At 39.8% G+C, this 20,055-nt stretch overlaps 1 protein-coding gene across 1 annotated transcript in view; it reads right to left on the bottom strand.

Annotated features, from left to right (window-relative positions):
* The window catches only part of ITGB1 (integrin subunit beta 1), a 98,489-nt gene that overhangs the window by 2,551 nt on the left and 75,883 nt on the right, over positions 1–20,055 (bottom strand). The window contains exons 7-15 of the mRNA XM_019508197.1: positions 18,864–19,019; positions 16,102–16,197; positions 13,797–13,886; positions 13,336–13,476; positions 12,943–13,145; positions 7,664–7,902; positions 6,187–6,409; positions 5,605–5,837; positions 3,372–3,538 (exon numbers count right to left, since the gene is read on the bottom strand). Coding sequence (XP_019363742.1) covers positions 3,372–3,538; positions 5,605–5,837; positions 6,187–6,409; positions 7,664–7,902; positions 12,943–13,145; positions 13,336–13,476; positions 13,797–13,886; positions 16,102–16,197; positions 18,864–19,019 — 1,548 coding nt within the window. The remainder of the gene's footprint in view (positions 1–3,371; positions 3,539–5,604; positions 5,838–6,186; positions 6,410–7,663; positions 7,903–12,942; positions 13,146–13,335; positions 13,477–13,796; positions 13,887–16,101; positions 16,198–18,863; positions 19,020–20,055) is intronic.

Genomic DNA, 20,055 nt, shown 5'->3' with positions numbered 1-20,055 from the left:
TTCACGCACATTCCATGGACCATCCTGGCCACAAGAACACTCCTGCCCTACTAAAATGTTAAGAGTTATCCCTTACTAATCATTTAACTGTGGAGTTCCACAGATGAGCCTGTCTTCTGAGACAGATGTTTGTTTTAAAAAATGTATTAAAAAGAAATTTATTAGATGGTAAAAATTCAAACAAGCACATGTTTATCATGCAAAATTAGCAGATACACCGTCTCTACCACGTGCCCTCCTAAATTAAAACATCATGCACAGTTTCACAAAAAGAAATCAAAATATTTTAGCTTTTCATACAGTATATGTCTATAGTAGAAATGAATTACATTGTCCCTTTGAATCATGAATGATTGTGCTTTGATATTAACTTGTGAAGTGCATCAGCAGGCCTTTGTGAAACCTCTTGGCTTTCAGTAGGACTGGATGCAGGTTTTTGGGGGTCTGATCATGTGGTTTTCAACATTGGCTTAAAGCCTAGTTTTACTTTCCTGCTTAATAGCCACTCTACCAACTAAAAAGCTTAAGGTATATCTATTAGCTCAATAATGGATTTTTTCTTAAAAAGATTAACAGAATTCCGTATTTTTTGCTTTCTGAGTTATATATATTCTAACAGAAAAATGCAACTAATTTACATTCGTATCTGGCCTGCTGTTTGTATTTGAAGATCCTATATATTAAGCAGTTAATAAAATCTTCCAGTTTTCAACTTCCCTAGCCTGGCTCCCACAAATGTTCTGGCTGATTGGATATGATAGAACATGTCACCAGATAATGGAGTTAAGTAATATATTAAATCATGAACCCTTTTTGCTTCATAGCTACAGAAGTATTTTTTTTCATTTATGGCCTTCACATTTCACTGGTTTGTAGTTCATACAATTAGAAGATGCATATTTCTACTTGGTTATCACAAGTATACTTGTGATAGAGAATTTAAAGGACAGCCAATATACGTGGCTACGGTTCCTGCAGTTTAGAACAGAGAACAAGAGGCCACTAAAACACTGGTTCAGTGTTTAGCTTGTGCACAAAGAAGAGGGCAGAGATGTAGCAGAACAAAAGGAAAACAAGGCAGGATCCAGGAGATGCTTTACGTAAAGCCTTATGGTGGAAGAAAAGGAATCTTATTTCATTCAGAAAATATAAAAACACCTAAGCAGGGTTTGGAAATGGAATTAGATGTGGTCAGAGTGACAAGCAAATCACTTTCACAGCTTGCTTCCAAACAGACTGAAAAATATATGGTGAGGGGAGTGTTGTTTAAGGTGAGTATTCAGGAAGACATAGGTTGCAATATTAGAGGAGAAATAATCGGGGATTGGGAAAGGTTTCTGTAGTGAAAATGGATAGGTTTTGGAGACCTTGCAAAGCAAAAATCTTTCTATGACACTACCTCATCACTATAATCGTTCTTCCCAAGAATAACACAAAGTTATGAGGCTGAGAGCCCAGGGATTATGCTGCTGATGACAGTGATAAAAATTAGAATGAGAATAAATACTATACTTAATTCATAAGGAACGTATTATATTTATGCAGGGTTTTAATTTTAGTCAAGTTAACTTTTATTGTCAGTTATCCTGTAAAGACTAATCAGGATGCTCCCCCAAAACTATTCAAGTGAAGCCACCAAATATCTGTATCCTGGAAAACTTAAGTGTGCTCAGACCAGCCATTACCAAAAAGTTAACCTTTGGTTAACTGGCAATCAGTTGACTCAAGGTAAAAATCTCTAGTGTAGAGAAGACCAAAGAGATTCTACTTTATCCACCAATTCAAAGCATATACTTATTATATATAAAGTAAATAATATCCTTCTTCACATATAAACAGAGTTTTTCAAAAAAGTTGACATTAGTAAAGAAGCCAATTCTGACATTCCAGAATTGAAGCAGCCATGGAAAAACTGAATAAGACCCAAACTGTGATTAATGGACAGTGACACACAGTGAGTTTGAAGAGAATTAAGTTGCATGCAAAAGAAAAAAGGAAGAAAATGAAAGAAAATACAAACTGAGACTTAGAGACCAGCTTTACATCCATAGTTTGGATTCTTGAAATTATTAATAGGACTCTTGTATATTGGATTTTCTTGCTGAAGTAAAAGAAATGGTCAATGTTGAATAATTCAACAGGAGAAAGAGAGAAACATTCTCAACTAACACACAAAAAAGGAAAGGTCATGCTGATGTGTAAAGGAAAGTTATGTTAGTAATTCCCTCTCAGAACTCTTTGACATTGCAAAACAAATGCATACAAATCTTAAAACCTTTCAAGTCTTCAAAAATAAAAATAAAGGCCTCCTAAATTATTCTAAGGGAGCGACCAAACCATAAATCTGCTTTTCAAATGCACATGGCTGTCTGTTACTGTAAGAGTTCAGTGTAAATATTTTGAGATTGTACAATTACTGACTTCTCCCCCAAAACGTTAACATACATGATATTAAAAATCTCCTTGCAAAACAGGATGGCATTTTACTTTTCCACACATAACTCCCTACAACTTTCAATGAAAGTTGTCTGAATATTTGGTTCTCAGATGATGCAATATTCTGACACACTGTATTTTTTACACCAAAGCTAGCTATGGAAAATTGGGGTGAGCAGGCTGGGACAGCATATGGGGTTGGACCCAACATGTGGCTCCAGAGCCAGTGCATGGTCCTGGCCTTGATGAGTGGCTTCGGAGCCGGTGAGCAGGGCAGGACCCAGCATGCAGCCCCAGCGCCAGCATGCTGAATTGGGCCTTGCCACATGAAAATCACACCACTGGCAAGCTAAATCAGACTCTATTGTGCAGCATGACCCCAACAGCTGGTGTGCTGGATTGGTCCCCAGCACACAGTCCCCAGCTCTTGCACATGACCTTCAACCCCCAGTCCTGGCATGTGGCCTCCACCCCTGGAAAAACCCCAGACCTATGTATTCCATGGTATGACTTTTTTCCCTTCTTAAGGCCTTCTACAAATAGATGTGTTTATATTCAGGGGTGTGTTATATGCAAGAAAATATGGCAATTGCAACCAAATGGCACTGTTCTAGCATTACTGCTGTAGTTTGTTTCCTTTTCGATAACACTACAACAAATTAATTAATTATTTAGCACTCTGACCTGAATTTTTGAGCAAATGCTGCTTTATATAGCTAGGTAACATTTTTGCAAGGAGAGATGCTCCTTTGTAATTAATTGTCATAGATAACACATATAGGTCATATTCAAGACAAACTATAAATAAGGGGTTTTTTGTATTCGTATTTTTTCCTTTCTAGGAGCATCCTGAGATATCTGGGACAAGAAAAAACTGTGTACTTCCCATAACCACCACAGTAGTTTTCTAGAATTTAAAAGTTCCATTGACTCACCGTGTCCCATTTTGCATTCATCTTCTCCTTTTCAAACTTAGCAAATTCTCTTCTGTCATGAATGATCATAAGTAGTTTCCAAATCAGTAATAAAGCAAGGCCAATTAGAACAATTCCTGCAACCACACCAGCTACAATAGGAATGATGTCAGGACCAGTGGGGCATTCTGAAAAATAGAATAATTGCTGTATAGTTTGCACAATGTAAATCAACACGAGTGGAACTATTTAATTGCACGGTGTACTGAAAAGAATATTCTGAGCCTCAAATTTGTGAAGAGAAATGCTTATAATTTCTCCCATCCCAGTAGTTACCCAAAACAGAGCTTCTATAACATTATCTGTGATCTTATTTTTAAGTTTTGAGACCCAAAAATCAATGAAAAGCAAGTTTGAATTTAAGGTTCTGCTGACCAATTTCACACATAACTAAGAATTGTATACTGATTGAAGCTATTAGGTTATCTTTTCAGGCTATGCCTGATAGTTGAAAACTGTATTTTAAATAATCAAGAGACATACGATAAAAGTGGGAGTATGAGAATCTGTATGTAAGATTCCAAATAGGTATTTTTTATAAAACAGTTTCAGTTTCATATCTTACTTGGTTCAGTTTCTACTCCAGATAGGCAAAATGCAAAAATATTGCTAATTGTAACATCATGATGCCCTGACATAAAAGGCTTGGGATATTTATGAGACTTCTTCAATCTGATCATCAGCCTTGTTAAACTAGGAGATGATATTTTCATGTAAAACTACAAATAACTGCATAAACAAAATCGCAAAAGAAACTTTACAAAGCATACAGTGCTTAGAACTACAGGACAGTGACACATTAGGAAACATGCTATCCCAAGCCAGAAGAGCAAAGGAAAAATTGAATGTGAAGGCATTACCCAAATATGCAATAATTTCTCATAACAGAGGAACATTTAGAAGCCAGATAAGAAAACAATGTGCATAATTTAGGGAATAAACAGGTGAGGTAAGGAAGGGATTTTTTTAAAAACTGCAGCATTGTATGCATTTTATGGGGATTAACATATTTATGATGGTGGTAGCCACTGGATTAGCTAGAATACTGATCTTGTCTAATTGTTCAACTTGAGTTCTGTTGGATGAAACATGGCTCTATGCTTCTTACATAAAATTAATAAAAATTATACTTGATTATAGGCTACTACCTCAAATCAGGAGATTACTGCTACATATGAAAGTTGGCCTTTTTTGCAGAGACATTAGCTTTAATAAACAGTAAGCCATCTATTCAGTAATCTAAACTAGCCAATTTCCTGGTAAAAGGTAAAAAGTTAATCAAACTATAGTTAATGCAGTTTGTCTTCTGCTAGTTAATCTTTCCAGGAAGAACCTCAAGGAGATCTGAAAATTATGGATTAATTCAATAAGTGGCCACTCACAACCACCCTTGAATATAACTGGGCTGAGTACAGCATGAGCTGGTATGAAATAAATAAGACTATTTGAGTAGAAGCAGGCATCACCAAACCACAGCTGATCCACTATACTGGGCAACACATACGTTTCCCCTTGTCCAGTCTGCAACAAGGGGTAACGTTCCCCTTGCTCAGGGACCCCCCAGGTCCTCTGCTGCCCCATGTCAGGTCCTGTGCTGAACTTTACATCACGCAGAGGTGCAGGTCCCACTGTGAGGCAGTGGAGGAGCTAGGAAATCCCTAGCACTCCATGCTCCCACATGGGGACCTGCTTCTCTGTGCTGGATTTTGCACTGACTCACGCCTCTGCCTGAAGCATGCATCAATGTGGATCTTGGCAAGGAGAGACAAGGCAGTGCAACTTCACAGCTCACAAGTCCAGAGAGGATCACTTAGTCTAACCTGCGTGCTTTTTGAGGTAACCTGTAACAGAACATTTTTTAACATGAACCACACTAGAAGGATGTGTACTAAGATATACAAGACTTGATTACAGGGTATTATGAAAGACTAAATTATGTCAATAAGGGGGAAAAAAAACCTAATACGTAGGTAAATGTTGTGTGTGATTTGGAGCAAATCTGTTTCAGCCAGGCTAAGAGCCAGCAAACAAACTCATGTACATCTCAGGCATCCCCAGTTTCCAGTCAGAGCCAAAATCCATGTTTGGATATAGTCTGAATCTTCAAACAAGGTGAATCAATGCAACTTTGAGCACCAAAGAGACTCAGTTGACAACAAAGGTGAAAGACGCATCTACAATAAGGGGTTTGTACCTGGTGTCTGCACTACGTGGACAATGGGTTCGTTGTTTGAGTTGACAGAGTATGTGAAGTAGAACCAACAGTCATCAACATCTTTCTCTTTACAGTGAGACAGTGGATCGGGCTGGTTAGGCTGTGGCAATTTGTCTCGACTTTCAACCGATGTCATGTTGAAATATGCACACTCCTGAGAACATGTTTCTTTCTTTTCTCCCTTTTGGAAAGCTTTGCATTGAACACAGTCCCTGATGAAACACAGATTAGAAACACTACTTTTAAACATGTTCATAAGGGAAATGTTTAGTATTTCCATGTTGGCACATGGAGGGGGGAGGAGTCTGGAAGATCTCTGGGTCCCCTATCCCCCTGCTTGTGTAACAAGAACTGAAATACTGAAAGACAGTGCCACATTTCAAGAGGTACTATTTTGGAGCACTTCATCTGTTTTTGGAATACATCAAAGGGCATGTCCATCTGTACACCCAGATCTCTGAAACGTTTCAAAGGCTTTTGAAATGTTTCAATTATTACTTCTGTCCAAACCCACATACCACATCTCTAAAAGCTTAATATTTTTGTTGTATAGACACTTACTTATGCTCTGCACAGACACCAAGACAGGTCTGACACATCTCACATGTGGGACCTTGAAATTTGGGATCTGTGCAGTTACAGGTTCCGCATTCACAAGTTCCTCTTCCATTGCAGATTTGTCCATTGGAAGCCATACACGTGGATGTATCCAACGAACAGTCACAAGCACTGCCAGTGTAGTTGGGGTAACACTCACACACTCTACATTTGCAGATGCCATTTCCTACATGTTAAAAAGGTATTTTAGTAATGTGAAGTTCAGTAAAGAGTGCATACTTTTTTTGATACTGAGAAACATTAACTAATGCTTGACACCAGTATATAGGTATAAGAAATATAAGCCAAAAAAATAAAGATGAAGAAAGGAAATATAAAATATAATTTTAATATTTTTTAGAGAGTTCTGTTTAAATAATGTTTTTTTGCCCAACTCCTTCCATCTGAATTTCTTTTCAAAATGTAAAAGGCTGGTGAAAGTTCCCTGACAGAAATATAAACAAAGGGCTCTCTACAACAGATAACAGCATACAACTAGCACATGAATGTTAGTGCAAACTTGCTATAATCGTAATTTAACACTTACATTTTGGTAGTCCTTAGAACTCTCTACCAGATTTGGGCCCCTTTGTGTTAGATGCTTTTACAAACACACAGGCCATGTCTACACGAGATGCTGACTGGGCAGTCGTTACTGCGCAGTCATTTAAGTATTTGTATAAACAAGTACTAAATGACTGCGTGGTAACTCGAGTTACTGTGCAGTAGAGTTGCATCACAGTTTCTGCCATGCAACACTACTGCTTGGTAGTCTCAGGCTACTGCAATCAGTGTCTCATGTAGAAGTGGCCACAGTAAATAACATAGCTCCCTCTTCAAACTTGCCATTTGTGCTCAACTTCAGGACAGGAGTCGGTTGGTCTTCGTGTCTGAATTCAAACACAAAGTCTGAGTCCATGGCATTATACCAAGAAGTTACCAATTGTAATTGTAATTTGTGTGGCATGAACAGTGATCACTAGTAAGTAGGCTAAGATTCCTAATTCCTTTTATGTACATGAGGTTATCCTGCTATTGTCATTGTTCAGTTTTAAGACATACAATGTCTGGTGACTTACCGTAGGTATTGTCAGACTTGTAGGATGTACAATAATTTTTTTTATTGTTTTTTAAAAGGCAAAAGTACTCTATATGAAATTCTTATAACACTTGTCAAATTTATTTTGTCATAGATTGGAACTGTGGTGTCAGGAAAGGTATTTATCTGAAATTTTATTAAATGTTATCAATGGATAACATACACCCTTGGGTTAGAAGAAAGGACCATTAGGTTGTACCTGCATCTACTATCAACCTGGACAGATTCTATAGTTCTGTATCTCTTTATCATATCCTTTAAGCCACTATTTCATTAAACTAGTCAGTTTCACCCTGCAGTGTGGTAGCCAGTTTTCTGTAGAACTATCAACTAATCTCTCACCTCCACAAATCAAGCCATTTGATCTATCACAGTTGAAGTTATCACATTCGCAATATTTTCCAGAATAGACTTCATTGGTATTTTCCCTTTTCTTGCACACACACTGTCCACAAATGCATTCTCCATTATTACTGCATATTTCTGTACTGTTCTCTCTTCTACAGTAAGCATCCATATCTTCACTATTTACTTCATCTGTGCTGCATTCACAGAGTCTTCCAATACGTCCTTCGTTACATCTATAAGATTAAAAAATATGCTAAAGATTTTAGATTGAATAAAACACAGGTAACTGAAAATGTTTCCATACAATAATATATAAAATAAAGAGATCCATTAAGCTAAGAGGCAGCATTCACAGCTTTGATTCCTAGAAGAAATGCTGTAGATCAAGGTTTGAAATAGATACTAGCTGATACTTGCATAAGAATTATTGGGACTTACTGGATTTAATCATGCCACAAAGCAATTTCTACACTCTGCTTTCTCCAGGTGAAAAGCTGGGGGTTGTGATCTCTAACAACATGCCTCCATAGCTACTGTCACTTGAACAGTCTAATTATTTTTAGAATTCCAGCAGCTATTTGCTGTGGCAACTGTTATCTGTCCGTCTTACTGAATCTTTCTGCCAAGTAAAAATTCTCTCAAAAACACCAGCTGAGCATGAATTTTCAGAATTGTGGAACCTCTGCATTTCTGCAAATCAGAGCAAAAAGCTTAATGAAAAGGGTCTTGGGATTATCAGAACTGACAGACTTAAATTAGAGAAGAAAAATTAAAACTGTTAATAGAAATCATTGAAGTGTGGTAAAAAAGCAGGAGAATATTCTTAATCCTGTTTCAAGAAGCCATAGAAATGGCAGATGTGATGCATGATGCATAAGGATGGGCTTAGCTTTCTTTACTCAAAAAGAATGGAGAAATGCTTGAAAAATAATGTGATTTATCCAGTAACTGGACTAACAACTAACTTCTTCCTTTCTGAATGGTCAGCAGTTGAAGAGGCATACCCCAGTTCTGCAATCACTCAGTGCAATCATCCACTATAAATAGAATCCATATGCTAGCAAAATTAAGTCCTACATTTAATATGATCATTAATTCTTTCTACAGATCAGTATGTTCTACTGCTTTTAACTGTAATTAATAATGATATGTTAAGAAGCTAGGTAGGAAGAAAAAACAACTTTGCAATTTGTTTCAACTTGTACAGACTGCTCCTAGCCCCTTCCGTTTACTGTTTCACACCCTAGGAATGAAGGAAGTAACTAACAGCTTCTCAATTTCTTTACAACCTCAAATTTTAAAGCCTCCAATGATGAGAAGAAACTGGGGGGGGAGGTTGAATGTGGACAGCCTCTTGAAGAACTCCATTACTGGTATGTAACTTCCTTTTTCCTTCAAATAGTTGTTCTCACACACATGTCCACATATTGGTGACTCCAAAACAACCCACAATATCTGGAGGTGGGACTCTGAAACTCTTCCAAGAATGACTGGAGTATTGCTCTCTTCATATTCAAAGTGTGAAGCATGGCTTCAAATCCTGAATTGTGCAGCTTTGGGAAAAATCTGGTGATGAAATATGGCTCCTAAGATGGAACTCATAAACAAACTTGGACAGGAATTTGGAATGTGGAGGTAAAGGACTGCTTTGTCTGGACAGAGGGCCATAAATAGATGATATGCCCATTATGGCTTTTATCTTACTAACTTACCTGGCTGAGATGATCACTGCTAGCAGGCAGCTTTCACATACAGATGTGGGAGACAGCAGAATGACATTGGCTCAAATGGTGGCTGCATTAGTACTGTGTAAAGACCAGATTCAAGTCCCACTGAAGGACTGGGTCATTGACACAAGGGAAGACCTTTGCCAACCCTTTCAGTAACTTCAGTGAGATAGTGGGAGAAAAGCGGTCACCCTTCAACTGATGACGTATATGGTGGGAGATGGGAGGAGGCAAAAACTGCTGCAAAATGGATCTTAACTAAACTGAGGGATAGATATGGGCTCCTCAGTTCCAATTAGTAGCCTAAAATATTTGGGATTGAGAACAGTTTCGGAGAAATCCAGTAGTATTGGAGAAAACCCATGTTTTGGGACCGCATGGAAAATCTGAGCTATTATACAAGGTAAGTATACCTCTTGGAAACTTCCCCATGTTTATAAAGGGAGGTAAAACAGATTCTTCTAGCTGCAAAATCCATCTGGCACCTGGGCAGTAAGGCAGAACAAATGCAGGTTTGGGTAGTGTACTCTGCCACTGCCTTGGGAAACAGAGGCAGGGAAACACTCTGACACTAATAAATGCACCTGATAAGTGTGGGAGGTCCTGAAATCAGGGCTGCCTTGGGCTAATCTGATGCTAACCCCATGACTTGGTTTTGCTGTAGCTTTATGATGAGTTGCAAAATTTGACATCTGTCATTACAAAAGTACAGGAGGACAGTATGTGTCCAAGGAGCGAGAAGCACCATCTTAGTTTCTTGGCAGCTCTTCTAGCTCAAGGATCTTTTTCTTAATGGCACAGAAGTGCTATTGTGGGAGGAATACCATGTCTGCTATTGTGTCCTAATACCCCCTGACCTATTGACAGAACAGGAATTAGGATCAATTTTTTGCTGAATAAGAAGAGATCCATAGTTGTTCGTAGTTTGGTTGATAAGCATTCTGCTGTCAGGAATTGGTTGTGCAGGTGAGGAGACTGCAGTCCCTACTTTTGTGAGATGCATGACCACTGCTGCAGAACTTTCATAAAGAACTGGGGCAACAGGAGTATAAGGCCCAGGACCTTATGGTTCTGAGCCATAACAAGGGCTAGGTAATGCCCACATGAAATGTGGACACTAATATAAAAATAAGCATCCTGTAGGTTGCCAGTTTCCCTTATCACAGAGACAGAATTATGGTTGCTACTGTGACCATCTTGATCTTGAGCTTGCAGAGTATTCTCATTTAGGTTTCTTAAGTCCACATTCAGTCTCCATCCTCCTTTCCTTTCCAAAGATAGAAAAGTACAGGCCATATAATCTGTTTTCCTCTCAGGTGGGCCAGAGCACATTCTATACCCCCTGAGAGGTGACAGGTGGGATCTGGAGACAAAAGAATAGCTACTTCAATGGTGCAGCCATTTATGACTGTGTCTGTGATCCATTTATCTGTAATACTGGTCCGTACTTACAGGAAAGCAGCCAAGCCATTGTGACAGAGGACATCTCTTATGACCAGTGTCAGAGCCCTTGCTTTCTTAAGTGCTCACAGTAGGAGAAAGGATGGAGAAGATTGGTGCTACCCATGGAGTCTCCACCTATTTTTGGAAGGCCTATAGTAGCGAGAGGAGGCAGATGCTGGGGTGAGTGATAGGTCTACTGGAGGGCACTTGTGGGTCTGGAACTGGTGGAAATAGGGCTTGGGTCTTGAAGAGGTTGGGTTACACACTCAAGGGAGTGTAACATAGCCCTGAGATCCTTCAATCCTCATCTGTATAGCTCAGTGCTGCCTTCCACTGAGGTGTGAGCCTCTTTAAGAAGCCCAGAGCCCATGATGGCCTACTAGTGCTTACACTTCTCACCACAGAACACAATACCACTGCCACCAAGGGAGTTTGCAGAGCCATTTTTCCTTCTGATATGACTGAAAGGAAGGAGTCTCTGAAAGCAGAGTACAACATGTCTGCAAAAGCAGCTATTACAGTTATGTAATTGGAAGATATATCTGGCCAGTAAGACTTGATAGTTTATGACATGAAACTGTAAGCTTGCTTAGTAGACCCTTTTGCTAGAGGTCTAGGTGTCTAGGATTCTTCTCTCTTAGCGGCATCCTGACACATCTCAATTTTTAACTGACTCCTTCTACTACCCCCAATGATGAGATGAATTTAAGTAGAAAAACTTTCTGTCTTTTGGTGGAACTCTATATTTCTTGTCTGTAAAAAAGCATAATGACAAGACTGATGTTGGAAAGTTCCAAAGTTTGTGGACTGACTGTAGTATAGACCGACTGATTGGAAGAATTACTTTCTAAGGGCCAGATTATTGTTAAATGTCCCTTACTGAATGCCCTGGTGTTTTGACAAAAATCTTCTGTGAAGAGTTTGAGATCCTACTGAGGAGACCTGGGAAATTCCAAGTTCCTCTGTTGAAGGAATGGATTGAGGCAGGGGCCAGGGGAATTAGACAATTCACTTGCTTCATCTTGCAGAGATGAATGCCCCCCAGGGTCAGAGCACCCCATGGAAGTGGAAGCAGAAAGGATAAATACATCTCTGGAACCTGTTTTTAAGCAATTAGAACACTGGATTGGTTCTGTGGACAGATGTAGGTCTCAAGTCACAAAGGCAAGAGTGGATATTGAGCCAATTCTAGAATGCACTGGATAGATACTGGCACATGGTAGATGTTGGGTACAGTTGTTTCCATGAAGACTTTAATGACAGGACTCCTGGCAACAGGAACAGCAGGATCTCTGGTGCTATAGTGAGATGCAGTGGATGCTGTATCAATGAGCAGTGCCAAAAGGCCTGGTGGTAGGGTCTGATGCCAACAAGGACAGAGAAAGCAGTATTGGTACTTAGTGCCAGAAAACTGTGATGCATGGCAAGACCAACTAGGGTACAAGCAGCGGCTGCACTGTAGATTGCTGTGTGTGAACGATGGGTTTGGTGACATGGTCTTGGCCTGTGCCAGACATCAAAAATGTGGACTTTTCTTCCCCTGGGTATGGAAGCTCTCTTCTGGTGCCAAGGGACTTGGATCAGCAGACCTTAATTGGCCCAGGTATTTGATATGCTCTGGTCTACGAGATCCTATTGCTGACTTTTCCATATGGCACTTTTTGGAGCTACAAGGGGACAGACAGCAGGGCATTTGGCCCTGGTGCTCTACAAACCTTCTCCAGGTCTTAGGCAACCAGGAGATCTCAGAGCTTGCTTTTTTGGTGCCTCTTTATCCTTGCTGTATTTTCATATTAAATGAATCTTTAAAGTAAAAACAAAACAAAACAAAACAGGAAAACAGTAAAACCTCCAAATCCTATGAAAGACTAAGACCAGATTCTAATACTTGAACTCATGCTTAGCAGTACATTACTAATAGTTCTACTATTTCCATGTGACTATTTCTGGAGGCAAGATAGGGTATCATAACACTACAATAGAGAATGACTGCAGTGTTAATTCCTGGTAAGTTGATCATCATAAAAAAAACCTGGTCGAAAAAAGAAACGCCTCACTTACATTTCTCCCTTGCCAAAAAAGACATTTCATTTACCCATTTACCTGCAAGCACCACACTCAAATGTCCCGTTTCCTTCATGGCAGTCAGGACTATTAGCTTCTCCCTCATTTTGACACTGACATTCACAGATGAATTGAAGATTTATTTCCACTTCTTCAGTGAAACCCAGTGGTTTAATTTTAATAGTTTCATTTTGCCCTTTCTTTGGACACTCATTAGCTGTTACACTTATCTCAAATTTAACCTGTAAGCAAAATAAACCGATTCCCACATTAGTTCTAAAAGGAGCTCTGTCTTAAATTACTAAAAAAAATAAAATATCTGACACATTTTCAAAGCAGAAGTTCTCATATATTTCATCAGATATTAACAATGTACATTAAGTCAGATGGATAGTTAAATGTCTTCTATACTCCAAATGTATACATATTTACCTCATCTCCAATTGAAATATTAGAACACTTCCTTCCATTTTCTCCTGTGCCATTCACTCCATTCTTGCAATAAGATTTATAATTGATTGTTACTCCTTTTGGTAGTTTGCTGTTTTCCAAGATAACCTCAGAAGACAAGGACTAAACCAAAAGTTAGTTATTAGTTCAGTAATAATTACAATCTTTCTTGAGAAGATTCTAACAAATACAGTAGAACTGTCTATTTTTCTCATTTTACATTTGTTTTATACATTTTAACAGAGACAGCACTTGTATTTATCACTGGAAACCAGTATTGTAACTGTGCATGTTTCACTACAACGTGAGAGACTTGCATATTATTCTAAGCATAACTGCAAGTTAAAAAATGGAGTATGTCTAAAATGTCATGCCATGCTAGTTTGAAAGCAATATGCAGATGTAATGAAAGGAATATGTATATGTAAATAAAACAAACTTACATTGTATGCATCAATAATCAGCTGAATGACATTGCTGGAGTTGGCAGACAGGGTTCCTACAGCTGACTTCGGGATCAGATTTTTCAGTTCCTTTTAATATTAAAAGTGGATACAGTAAGTTCCAGTTGCACAAACAAAATAGAACTTGAACTACAAAAGGCACTGTTATTATTTAAAACTGTACATTTAATGGAATGTAAAGTAAGTTTTCACGACTAAGAATAAATTGTTGGCAGTTTCTGTAACTTGTGAGAGGATAAACTACTCACTAAATTATGGGAAATGCAGTAAAAGCTTTGTTATCCTACACGCATGGGGTAAGGAGGAGTGCTGGTTATGTAAAAATTCTGGTTACCTGAGGGCGGGGGGTTTCAGCTGGAAGTAGAGTGGGGGGAAATGTCGTGGCGGCCGTACAGGGAGGAGGGGGGGATGCGCAGTGGTGGTGAGCTCCCCCCAGCGTCCCTTAATAGAGTGCTCCGGTTACTTAAAGGCCAGTTAACACAGCTTTTATTGTAACAAAGTTCTGCAGTCTTTCTACATTTTTTCAGGTATTTTTTATTCCTATAGCAATTATTAAAAATTTATACTTTTCACATTAATTATGTAGAGTTTGAATTTTCCCCTATAACTATGAATGATTCTTAAACAATGATCTGGTAATATTGAATTGATGTTGCTGTGATGGTCCAGGAATGTGTAAGGCAAGAATTCTTGTGGGTGATAGCTTTTATTAGACCATTTTCAAGCTTTTTTCCACCTGCTACTTAGCTCTGCTGTCTGCTTTTCTCTCAGAGGCCTAAGGAAAGGCAGTGTGATGCCCAAAAGCTTGCCTGTCTATGCCAACCACACAGTTGGTCCAATAAAAGCTATCACCCACAAGAATTCTTAAGTCTCTTTGAAACAATGAGGGATCCTTGCTTCTATGACATCAGAAACAGCGAAAGAAAGATCAACTATCACTAACTAAAGATACAAGCAAAGGGGGAAAAAACATACCTGCCTGAACAGAACTAAAAGGAAGATAAACAATCTAGTTATTTTAATAGGAAAATACCTCATGGATATGACAATATTTTATATAGGTGTTAAGCCAAGAAACTCAAGTCCTCTGGGCAGTTATTAATCACAATCATTTCTAATTCTATGGCATCATGGCAAGACCTAGAGACATCAGTGCAATTTATCTATCTACTTTTAAAATATTTGAGAGCTGGTACACAGCACAGTATATACCATCTATTAACATTTTTTTGCCTACATCACACTAATGAACTTAAATCTACCCCTCTAATGAAAATACTTAAAAATGATCAAAGTTCTGCTGGTAGAACTGTAAAATATGAGTAACAGCAAAATCTTACATCCAGGAGGTATTTACAGAAGTGGTATTAACATGCATTTCAGAGTCGCATGGTTTTCAAACACTCTCTACCCTTAATCTTAGCTCTTTCCCTCTTCACAGTTTTCTTTTGACTTTGTTTCCTGTCCCCCTCAAGTATTTTGAAGTGAACTTTCAGAAAAGACAATACTAAAGATCAGCTATCTACACCCTCACCCAACCCCAGCCTTATAAAAATAGGATCTTCACTAATATTTCTAACTATTCAACCTCCCAGTCATCCATGCCAACCCCAATGCTTCACACTCAAACAAGGGAGCTTGAATGGCAAAAGCCACTTTCCTGGTCACCTATATTTATCCACAATTTAATTTCAAATCAGTTTTGATGGTTGCAGACTGGATCATTAAAATCAACCTCTTATGTTTGGAAAATGTGGGCACATCTACACGAGACATTTACTGCAGCTGCCTAATTAGCTCTGCAGTAAACATCTTGGTGTCAACTCGTGTTGCCCTATTAAGTTGCAGGAAACTAATAAATGCCACACCAGGGTAGCACTTGTAAATACAAGTATTACCCTGCTGCAGAGTTTTTTCATGCACAGCAAAGCATGTGTAGAAGCTGACAGGTCTGGCTGGGGCACAAGGGTGTTTCAGTGTGGGGGTTGCCTGCCAGCTAGCCCCACACTGGAGCACACTCGTGTCCCAACCAGACCCTCCGCAGCACACTGAGCTGGGTCAGAGCAGCCCCAGGCTGGCAGGCGGATGGGCTGACCCTTGGGGGACCCCTGCCAGCCAGGGCTGCTCCAACCTGGCTCAGTGTGCTGCAGTCACAGACACATGTTCAAGTGTCACACCCAGGAACAATAAACTCTGGTGTGGTAAGGAGTTTATTGCTCCGGATTAACTGCACATGTAGATGCGCCCTGTAAAAAACAGAAACTTAATCTCACTTTATTCTTACCTTGTAAACTGCCTGAAACTCCTCAGTCACGGCAAAAATTGTCTGAATATTATTCTCACTAAGTTTCTGTACCAGGTGAGCAATTGAGGGGTAATCCTGCAAAATTAAACACAGTGCTTAATTCAAACTTGGAATCTAAACATTCTCCTTTATATCTTTTAGCAGATCTAGTTACCAAAGGTGCACAAAAAATACCTGCTAACCACGTTCTTATCTTAAATATATTCCATGTCATCTATCAGCAGGTGCCAAAGTTATAAAAGATCTGTCTGAGAAGTACTCTGGCCATCGATGCTCCTTTTAAATAAATCATGGAACACTGAAAATATTCATGAGTGCTAATGCTATGTCAGAAAGGGAAAGTAGGATGATCCAAGTATTAATAAGCTAGTTGGCCTGACATGAATCCTAGGCAAAAAATGGAAAAAAATATTATATGAGATTAGAATAATAAGAAATAACCTCAGTTATCTGCACACAATGCTGGGTTCTGAAATAGCTGTCTTGACTCAAGAAAGACACCTTGCAGTCATTATGGATAGTTTCATAGATATCAGGGGCTGCAAGGGACCTTATAGATCATTGGGTCCAGCTCTGAAAACATCAGCTCAACCAAAGAAATCAGTAAAATGTTGGATGTCAATAAGAAAGCAAAAAAGGGTATGTCTACACATGCAATTAATCTGAAGCAATAAAATCCAGAACAGTTTGAGCTGGAGTAAACTACTCCTGGGCACCATAGTCTACATGTGCTTCTGAGACAGCAATCTTAGCAAGAACAGTGACAGGCTGGCAAGAGCCACAGGGGGTCAGCCCTGGGCTCTGGCATCAGGGAGCAGAAGGACTGCCTGGAGCATGAGGGTGCTGAAAGTGCAGAGCTGTGTGGCTAGGTGGCAGGCAGGTGTCTGACCCCATGCTAACCAGGCACAATTTATGCCCATGGTCAGTATCTATACAAGCATTTAAATCGCAGTAAATTATGCCACCATAACATAGTATATCTTACTCCAGCATAAATTAGTTTACTGCAGCCTAATCCTGTTGCACGTGTAGACAGTGATGCTTTACTCTGAAGTTAGTAATCCACTCTGCAGTAAAGCGTGTGCATGTAGCCACAGAAAATATCATGCTGCCATTACACTAATCCATGCTGTACCCACATCTTGAATACTGTGTACAGTTCTGGTCTCTGAATCTCAACAAAGCTATAGTGAAAATGGAAAAGGAACAGAGAAGGGCAACCAAGATGAGCAGCAGTATGGAGCAGCTACCATACCTGGCAAGGCTAAAAAGGCACAGACTCATTCAGTTTGTAAACGAGAAGGCTGAAGGGGGATATGACAGAAATCTATAAAATCATAAAGGTTGTGAACAAAGAGAAGGAACTGTTATTCACTAAATTCTAAAATATCAGAACTAGAGGAAACCCACTGAGATTAGCAAGAGACAGGTTTAAAAGAAACAAGAGAAAGTACTTTTTTATGTAGCACATACCATATTTCATGGTGTATAAAGCTAAGTTTGAAGCCCAAATATTGACCCTTAAATTTCCACCCTGACTTGTATACCATATCCAGGACCTGGCCTGGCCAGCATGCAGCAGGCCCATGCGGGTGTTGCCGCCTTGCAATGCACAGTTCTGCCAGCACTCGTGCATTACGAGGGGAAGCTGCGCACACTGGAACTGGCTGCTTTCCCTGCCTCCTGCCTGCGTGCAGTGGCAAACAGCACAGCTGGTCCATCTCACCTCTATTGTGCCACTTGGAGGGGCTGGGCTCAGAACTTGGCTGGTGTGACCCAGGCAGCCCTGGCCCTGGCCCTGGCAAGCAGCGCTGCCTGTGCTGCGCCAGCCAAGTGCCAAGTCTGGCCCCTTTGAGCAGCACAAAAGAATCAGGCTGGGAAGGCTGCGCTCTGCACCATCGTGCAGGGAGGGCAGCCAGCTCCAGCGCAGGCTTGCAGGGAATGAGGCTAGGTTTGGTGCCCGGCAGCACCACTCGCAGGGGATGGGGACAGATAGGGCTGGGCTCAGCACTCAGCTGGTGCGGCCCAGGCAGTGCTGCTTGCAGGGGATGGGGCCACACCAGCTGAGCGCAGAGCCCAGCCCTGATTTATTGATTTATACACCGTGCCTATCCTAATCCTAACTTTCTGTACTGGAAAACTGGAGTCAACCTATATACTGTGAAATATGGTAGTTAAGTTCTGGACCTCATTGCCACAGGAAACAGTAAAGGCATATAGTATAGCCAGGTTAAAAAAGGAACTAGACAAAGTGACTGCACAGATATAATATATTTAGCCATGTAATATATTTAGCCATAATTGAGTATTTAGTTAGTTCAGCTCATCAAGAGGAGGACTGAGAGGTGACTTGATTACAGCAAAGTAGTACCTTCAGCATGAGGCAATACCAAGTGGACTAAAGGACTCATCTATCTAGCCTACAAAGGCCTAACCAAAATTGTCCCAAGCTGAAGCCATAGAAAGTTAAATGACAAATTAGGCACAAATACTTTAACAGTGAGCTTGACTATTAGAACAAACTACAAAAGAAAGCAGCAAACTCTTCATATCTTAAGGGTTTCAACTCAAGACCTGATGCCTCTTTGGAAGATTTGTTTTAGTTAAGCATACGTTAGCAGGTGAAATTCAGCAGTGTTTGGTATTCAGAGGCCTGATTAGATGGTCTAAAGATCCCTCTCAACCTTAACCCTTTAAATTTATTAATCTAGTCTGGTTTATGTTTACATACTAAGACTTACATAGTAATGGCTCATTGCGTACAAATTATTTTCCAGATGACACCTCCCATCATTCGGCAAAACAATTCCACCAAGTTTTCCATCTCCAGCAAAGTGGAATCCAGCATCCGTGGAAAAAACCAACAGTCGAGTAACATTTCTCCATCCAATTTGTTTCTTAAGGGAAATATAAAATACTAAATTACACTGATGTTTTGAATGCAATGCAATAGATACTTAGAAGTTAAGTTTAAGAAATGTAATGATAAGAGCCTGTACCTCTCAAAATCATCAGTTTTACAATTCATGTTTATATTTTGTTCAAATGTCCTGTAATGTTAATGTTTACATAGTGTTTTTCCTCATAGAACACTATCACACTTTCTGGGCTAGGTTATTCAGCACAAAATATGCAGAAGTTGCCCATATTACTCATGCTGTGCAATGCCCATACAACCAGTGTCTATGTTAGTACGCGGCACATCCAATTTAGGGGCATAGACAATGTACTTTGGCAATCTCCAACTAGCAGATGGTCTTTTGGAGATCATGCCTAGCTGAAGAACTGCGGAGTCAAACCTAGACTGTGAGCCGGGTCCACAGCAATCATAGGACTTGACACAAAATCAGAACAGCCATAACTAGCTCTCTAACAGCTCTCCTCTTGGCTCCATTAAGTGAAACTGAAGCACAGAGTAAGTTCTCAGACTACAAATGCAGGGTCCAAGTCTATAAACACTCCACGTCATCTAAAGTTGTTCTTGCAGAAAAGGACCACTAATTTGGGGGGTGGGGGATGGAAGTCAGAGGATTTATAGATAAGACTGCACTTCTTTTTAAAAAATTCTGATTCTCCCTTATACAAATGTAACGATTTTATCTTTCAGTCAGTCATCAAACAGTATGGCTGCTTGCAGATGTTTAAAAAACAATGCTTTACTTTAAATTCCATGGGTGCGTCCAGACGAGCACGCACATGCCTCTTGCCCAATCTCAAGCCCCTTTAAGACGGGGCAAGAGGCATGTGTGGGAATGAAAAAATGTTCCCTGCGCTGCAAGAAAATTAGACCCCTGAATATCCAAGTATCTAAAAAAACACAAAGTTAATAAAAGTGGGGCATGGCACGGTCCTGGACCGTGACCTGAGGCAACCAGAGGCTGGGTCCTCCACAGAGACGCTCTGGCTGCCAGAGTGTCTCTGTGGTTGGCCCCT

Source organism: Gavialis gangeticus, unplaced genomic scaffold (assembly GCF_001723915.1).
Source record: "Gavialis gangeticus isolate Ggan-Ray unplaced genomic scaffold, GavGan_comp1, whole genome shotgun sequence".
In the NCBI taxonomy this organism is placed as follows: Eukaryota; Metazoa; Chordata; order Crocodylia; family Gavialidae; genus Gavialis; species Gavialis gangeticus.
Note: the sequence above shows the minus strand (reverse complement) of the source record. Positions and strands in the feature narration are given on the sequence as shown.